The sequence below is a fragment of the Centruroides sculpturatus genome, unplaced genomic scaffold, assembly GCF_000671375.1.
Source record: "Centruroides sculpturatus isolate CEXI.00-Female unplaced genomic scaffold, Cexi_2.0 scaffold882, whole genome shotgun sequence".
Taxonomy (NCBI): Eukaryota; Metazoa; Arthropoda; class Arachnida; order Scorpiones; family Buthidae; genus Centruroides; species Centruroides sculpturatus.
In genome coordinates, this window is record NW_019385168.1 from 24,584 (window position 1) to 32,781 (window position 8,198).

At 27.2% G+C, this 8,198-nt stretch overlaps 1 protein-coding gene across 1 annotated transcript in view; it reads left to right on the forward strand.

The window, feature by feature from the left end:
• LOC111635688 (ATP-binding cassette sub-family D member 2-like) overlaps nt 1-8,198 on the forward strand; it is a gene marked incomplete at its 5' end in the record, with an annotated part of 81,098 nt that overhangs the window by 20,271 nt on the left and 52,629 nt on the right. Inside the window, 2 exons of the mRNA XM_023380725.1 lie at nt 5,190-5,284; nt 5,385-5,530. Of these exons, the coding sequence (XP_023236493.1) occupies nt 5,190-5,284; nt 5,385-5,530 (241 nt within the window). The remainder of the gene's footprint in view (nt 1-5,189; nt 5,285-5,384; nt 5,531-8,198) is intronic.

Sequence of the window (8,198 nt, forward strand, 5' to 3'; positions counted from 1 at the left end):
ATACAGTAGAACCTCGATTATCCGCCCTAATTGGGGACTGGGGTTGGTCGGATAATTGAAAAGTCGGATAACCGAAAAGTATGAAAAAATCCATTATTAGTGTAGTATATTATTATATCCCATGTAATTAGTATATTAGTATATCGCTATTAACCTATTTTGCGTTGAATTTTCATCGATGTTAAGCCTAACAAAAATTTTTTAAAATAATAATCGTCGCTATTGTATCGTTAAAAATTAGAAAATTAAGCCTCGTTTAAATATTGACTCCCTTTTATGGTCGAATGAGTGTTGCCAGCTAAAACACGTAAAAATAATATTAAAGTAGCCAAGACATAGCCAAATATTGTAGCGCACATCACTAGCGGACATTTGAAATTTGCCGACTAGGACGGTTGGTTAACCGAGGGGTCGGTTGATCGGGAGGCGGATAATCGAGGTTCTACTGTAAATTTATATAAATTATAAAGAAAAATTTCTTGACCTTTCATCTAATAATTTTGAAATGCATCAAATTATTTGTTTTCATTAATTTTTAAAAATTAGACTGGATATTAACTACTCACTTTGATTGATTAATTTCAAATAAATTGATCTTGATATATCTAATTTTCAGACCTTACATGTCATTGGGAACATTAAGAGACCAAATAATTTATCCAGACACAGTTGAAGATATGAGAAGGAAAGGTTTAGATGATTCATATTTAGAAAATATTCTCTCAATTGTGCATTTAAAACATCTTATCACAAGAGAAGGAGGTGAGATTTTATTCTACTATGCATGATTTTATTGCAATATATTTAAATTAAAATTCAAAAATTGGAAATATTGTAAGTACAGTACAGTAGTCATAAAATATAGGTTTCATAAATAAGCATAAGCAAAATACAAAATGTATAATTACTTTGATTCTTTTTTCATCAAGTTAATGCAGGAGACAATGTTTCTTTTTTAAAAGAACATATAAACATCAAAATATTTCATTAGAATAATTAAAAAAGAATTACAATACTCTTCACTCTCTTCCAGCAAGAAAATATTTTTATTCAAACTGTTTTCAGTGTCATTTAAGGGCCTGCCTCAGGCTTCAACCTTTACAATCAAATGTTTGCTGAAATTCTAAATTGGAATTTTATACAATATCCTTCTCTTAACATCAAAACATTTTGAATAATTGTAAGTTTTAATCAGAAAATATACTTGTTTAAAATAATATGAAGATTTAAATAATAAATTAATGTATAAAATTATAGTAATCATTAAAATTATGATAATTCAATTATAGTTATTGTAAGTTTGAGGCAGGTAAAGTTGAGAAAATTATCATCTAGGTTGTTAACGCTTAGATGATAATTTTCTCAACTTTACTTATCCAATATTCAGCGTGAAGTCCAATATTATTTTTCACTTTTTGAGGCAGGTCCTGAATGGTGCTGAAAGTAGTTGTTTGAATAAAAATATTTTCTGCTTGGAAGAGTGTGAAGTTCTTATGTAATTGTGTGTCAGTTCCAGCCTTTGGAGGAATTGATAGAATAATTAATTCACAAGAATAAATAAAATTTAGATATAAAATAATCTGCTTACATTAATAAATTAAAATTATATTAAGAATTAATTTTTTTTCTACTCATGCTCTGAATATAAACCTTAAAAGCTTTCAAATTTCTACATTTATAGACTGTACAATTTTAAAAATGAAAGAATTTTATTTATTAATATGAGAAGTTTATAATTAAAACAATTTATAATTAAAAAGTTTTATTCCAAAAAGTTCATTTGCATATTACTGGACACACTGCCTGGTAAAGTGGCTTTAATACAGCTGGATAAGCAAGCCAATGGATACAGCCTATTTTATTTGAAACAGACTGTCTTGGTTTTCTTATCCACCTGTATTAAAGCCACTTTACCAGACAATGTGCCCATTGACTTTATTTTTGAGTCTTCATTTTCAAAAGTTTTGTTAGTAGAATAAAGTTTAATGTAATCTCTTGAAATTTATTAATGAATTTTCACAGGGCTGAGAGGTGATATTTCAGGAAAAAATTGTTGAAAATTAATGAAATTCTTGATTTTATTTTATCAACTAATAAAATTGAAATTATTTAATTTTTTTTCAGTAATGCAGTTGAAAATTTGAATTAGATTTTATTGAAATTAAAAATTAGAGAAATTGAGTATTTTAATAAAAGAGTAAAATCATTTTTGCCTTATAAGAGGAATTAAATCAAAGAAACAATGTATTCAGAAAAAAAAATTAAAAAATGAAAGCATAAAAATTTAACAGCCAGATGGCTGTGTTAAGGTGTCAAGCTACCACTCTGGGGAACCCAGGATTTAATCTGGATGGGTGGTGGTCTGTCTCAGATATGTCATCCCTATTCCTCTCTATTTGGCTACCCCATTCTAGGCTTGGCCACATCCATGATGGACTTGGAAAAAATTCCTCTTTAGTGTACATGGGTAGAGAGTTAAAAAAAAATAGTAGTACAGAAATTTAGATGCATTTTATTAAAATAATATAAAATCTTACTTGAATTACTTGATGGTTTCATCAGATTACTATATTATATCAAGATGATTAATATGAAAACAATAACTTTGTTATAAGTCATATTTATTGCATATCATTATCATGTCCTCAAATCTTGCAACTCAAATTTCAACCACTTCCAATTGAGATAGAAGACTGAAACTTTGAGGAGCTATCTATCTGATGAATTTTAAGGATACCTTAGAAGGATGGTCCTAGCCCTATCCTCCTTGCTGAAAACTTGATAAACATAACCAAATGTAGAATTTAATTATGATGATTGGGTTTACAAGTGCACTGTACTAATGTATATGATTGGGATGGAGCCACCCCTACCATTATCCTCCACAATTCTGAAAAATATAACCAATAAATGTTTTTTATAATATATTAAAATTATTTTTGAACATAATTATTTCTTATGGACACTTTCTCTAGCATGTGAATTAGTGACTGGATGTCTTTCCAGAAGATTCTAGATAGTTTGAAAATGCACTGTAATGTTTTTGCTGCTAAATAAACTTGCAAGAGAGCCACAGGAATATAATATTTTTATTTTAAATTCTAAATAAAGAAATGTGCTAGAGAACACGAAAAAACCTTGAAACCAACAAAACATTTGTAGTCCACAACTTTCTGAGCAGATGAGTCCAAAGATTCAAATAAAATTTTGCAACCTTCTTAACAAAAAATTTATTTTTTACAATTTTTATTTAAAATCCAAAAAAAATTTAGATAAGGAAAGTTTTCCTTACAGCAATTGCATTGCTGTTTACATTTTTACTTTGAAAATGCCTTTTCCAAGTGCTCTTAGTAATGGTAGAAAGATGATAATATAATCTTGAGGGTCAAGATCTGGAGAATGGGGGACATCTCAATTTCAGTTTTGTGATCATGAACTCTTCTAGGTATGAGGAATTGGACCAAGCATTATCATGTTGCAGACAGATTTTTGGAGATGACAATGTACAGAAATTTATAGCATCCATCAACAAAAATCTGATTTTGCCTGTAATCTTAAACTTGATGCATGACTGAACATGAATGACTATCTTGTGAACTGTATATGATTTATATATATATATACTGTGCTAGTACTTCCATCTCTCTTGCTAAGTATTGCCAGAATTTGCACATCTGATACTAAAGCATATGTTGTATTTGAATACTTTGTACAAATAAATTAGTTGTATACTTTTGTTTAAAAGTCTATATTCTCATTTCTAATAACCCATTTGATCTTGTAATGACAATACTTATTTAGAAAACACAGACATATACATTATTTGTCAGATTATTATTTTGAATTTACTTTGTTATAAGACCAAAATAATTCATATAAATGCATTTGAAAATTTAAAAATTTACTAGACTCTTAATTATTTGGCCTTTCCTTACACATAGGGGTGCCAGATTAAACACAAACACACATACAAACAAACAAACACACAAAAATCTTTATTTCTTTCCTGACACCATGAGGCACAGTTGGGTAAAGTACAGAGTGGCCTTTTGGCTCATAAAAGGTTCTGAAATTAAAATAGAAATGGCCATATGGCCATATGTAATGCTACATTCTTATGACAAACAAATGACTTACAGAACCTGGGTTGTAAACCATGTTGAGTCATTACCTAGCAGGTACAACAAATTTGACAGTTGATACATCATAAAATAATCAAACCACCTTACTATTTCCAGCAACGTATTTAATAAATTTAAAAACGTTTTCGACTATATTTAATAGTCTTCATCAGTTAAGAACTTTAAAACGGAAAACGAACGTAAAATAGAATGTAAGCTATACAACGGTTTAAAAATTAAAATTAATTACGTAAAACATAAATAAAATAAAATATTAAGAAATTAATCGTGGTAACGAATGAAATTAANTAATATGATTTTGGAGGTTACAGAACTTTAAAATTACTTTAAAAAATGGAAAATAATTATATCATTTGATTTCAAGATATTTTGTATACCTTAAAAATAATTAATTCTATCCCGGGATCCTGGGAAACAATTCACTTTTATCCCGGGATCCCGGGACAAGCAAAAGACCGGGAAATGAGAAACCCTAGTCATCAGCAAAAGTGATGCTTTCACATAACCTTCTGACCTAATGTCTTAAGTTCATCTGTTGAAGATAACAAAGAATATTTTTAACTTCTCCACAGCTTATAATATCTTAAAATTTGTAACAACTTTTTAATGACAATAATAATTAAAGTTTTAATTTACCTCCATTAAAAATGCATTTGAAATTATCCAACTTTTTAAAAATAAAATTTTATCTTTAATTCACATTTTAATTAGCTGTAACAGTCATTTCATAAATAAAATAAAATTATTTATGATTTAATTCTGTAATGAGTCTCAAAAGAGAATGAACCTAATTCTTGACCCAGTGAAAATAGGTAAGATCAGCCATAATCTAATAAGCTTAATCTTTGCTATTGTTACTTTTAGCCCAAGCAATGCCAGGCTCATCTGTTAGTCTTTATATAATTTAGATTTTTAAAGTATAAATTATTGTAGTAAAACAATTCTTTTAGCAGTTTATTTTTAGTAGATCATATGTATTTTTATGTTTAAAATGAAATTTTGTTTTAAATATCTAAATTATGATAATTAAAAATTTTTTTGGCTTAGGATGTGTTATTGAAAGAGATGGTATTTTAAGGCTTGATAATGTTCCCATTATTACACCAAACTGTGATGTTGTTGTTCCTAGTATTTCATTTTCAGTAAGTAAAAAGATACTTCTATTATAATTTTATGTATATCTGAATACACATCAGCTTCCATACAAAAATTTTGTAATTTTACATCATCATTATTATTTAGATGACATGCGATATGCACGTATTAATAACTGGCCCTAATGGATGTGGAAAAAGTTCCTTGTTTCGAATATTACGTGGACTCTGGCCTGTTTATAGTGGGAGATTAGAAAGACCTCCCATAAATCAAATGTTCTATATTCCACAAAGGTAAAAACAATATACCAGAAGTATTTTTCAGGATCTAAAATATCTTAAAGTATTTCTGGTTACTATTTAACTGATTGATTTAATAGAAATATTTTTTGATTTTGTTTTTTTTTAATTTAAATATTTGGATTTCAGAGTTAAAATGCAAAATTAAAAAAAGGCATATTTTAATTATTAAATGTACTCATTAATTAATTTCATATTATCCACAGATTTATAATGTGTAACTTGATGTCATGTCCAAAAAAGATCATTATTCAATCTTTGACACTTTTTTATTTGACATTTAAAGTAATAGTAATGATATGTTTTGGCTTTATAACCATTATCGGACTAATATGTATATTCTAACTACATTTGTGCTCATATACAACACATTGATATCTTGTGAAATTATTTAATTATGCTGAACATTCTTGAAACTAGACAGTAAAATTTCTTCAAGAATGATCAATATATTTGTATACTATTATGAGGTGTTTGTATGTTGTATTCCTTGTTGTTTATAGGTGAAGTATATGTATTAGTCTGAAGAGAACATAAAGTCAAAACATGTCACTATTACTTTAAATGTCAAATAAAAAGGAGTCAAGAATGAGTTGTGATTTGGATATAATATAAAAAATTATACACTATGAATTTGTGGATAGTATANGTTATTAACTGTTCTATCAACCTGAAGAAGACGAAAATAGTTTCGTTGAAAGCGCTAGTTGTTTGTAGTGATAGCTCTAGGTTGTTAACGCTTAGATGATAATTTTCTCATAAGCTTAATCTTTGCTATTGTTACTTTTAGCCCAAGCAATGCCAGGCTCATCTGTTAGTCTTTATATAATTTAGATTTTTAAAGTATAAATTATTGTAGTAAAACAATTCTTTTAGCAGTTTATTTTTAGTAGATCATATGTATTTTTATGTTTAAAATGAAATTTTGTTTTAAATATCTAAATTATGATAATTAAAAATTTTTTTGGCTTAGGATGTGTTATTGAAAGAGATGGTATTTTAAGGCTTGATAATGTTCCCATTATTACACCAAACTGTGATGTTGTTGTTCCTAGTATTTCATTTTCAGTAAGTAAAAAGATACTTCTATTATAATTTTATGTATATCTGAATACACATCAGCTTCCATACAAAAATTTTGTAATTTTACATCATCATTATTATTTAGATGACATGCGATATGCACGTATTAATAACTGGCCCTAATGGATGTGGAAAAAGTTCCTTGTTTCGAATATTACGTGGACTCTGGCCTGTTTATAGTGGGAGATTAGAAAGACCTCCCATAAATCAAATGTTCTATATTCCACAAAGGTAAAAACAATATACCAGAAGTATTTTTCAGGATCTAAAATATCTTAAAGTATTTCTGGTTACTATTTAACTGATTGATTTAATAGAAATATTTTTTGATTTTGTTTTTTTTTAATTTAAATATTTGGATTTCAGAGTTAAAATGCAAAATTAAAAAAAGGCATATTTTAATTATTAAATGTACTCATTAATTAATTTCATATTATCCACAGATTTATAATGTGTAACTTGATGTCATGTCCAAAAAAGATCATTATTCAATCTTTGACACTTTTTTATTTGACATTTAAAGTAATAGTAATGATATGTTTTGGCTTTATAACCATTATCGGACTAATATGTATATTCTAACTACATTTGTGCTCATATACAACACATTGATATCTTGTGAAATTATTTAATTATGCTGAACATTCTTGAAACTAGACAGTAAAATTTCTTCAAGAATGATCAATATATTTGTATACTATTATGAGGTGTTTGTATGTTGTATTCCTTGTTGTTTATAGGTGAAGTATATGTATTAGTCTGAAGAGAACATAAAGTCAAAACATGTCACTATTACTTTAAATGTCAAATAAAAAGGAGTCAAGAATGAGTTGTGATTTGGATATAATATAAAAAATTATACACTATGAATTTGTGGATAGTATAAAATTAATGAATACATGATAAATATATTTACTATATTTATCATCCTTAATATGAAGTTTTATAATAATAATTTTTAATTATAAAACTTCATAAATATCTAAGAATAAATGATGTAAAAACTGATTTTGGTTTTTGTTTGTTATTTATCTAAAAACTTGCAGTCATTATAAATTTGAATTTAATTCCATGAGTAGCTCTGCTCAGTGCTGTATTTATCTGTTCAGATCAAGGAAACTTTGAATAAATACATTAAATCTTAAGGAAAGCTGCAAGTTGTTTTTACATGCCTTTTTGATTATAAAAAAATATTTCTTAATAATATAATAAGAAATTCGTTATCAACTGCATACTATTAATACCAAAAAACTTACTAATACACCTTAAGATAAGGTGTATTAGTAAGTTTTTTGGTAATAATAAGAAATATAAACAATTTTTAATTAGTAACTTCCTCATCACTATTTTAACAGCTTTTCACTTCAGATGACAAATCAAGACTGTTTCTGATTTTAAGTTGAAGTATATTTACCAAAATGTATACAGTAGAACCTCGATTATCCGCACTAATTGGGGACTGGGGTTGGTCGGATAATTGAAAAGTCGGATAACCGAAAAGTATGAAAAAATCCATTATTAGTGTAGTATATTATTATATCCCATGTAATTAGTATATTAGTATATCGCTATTAACCTA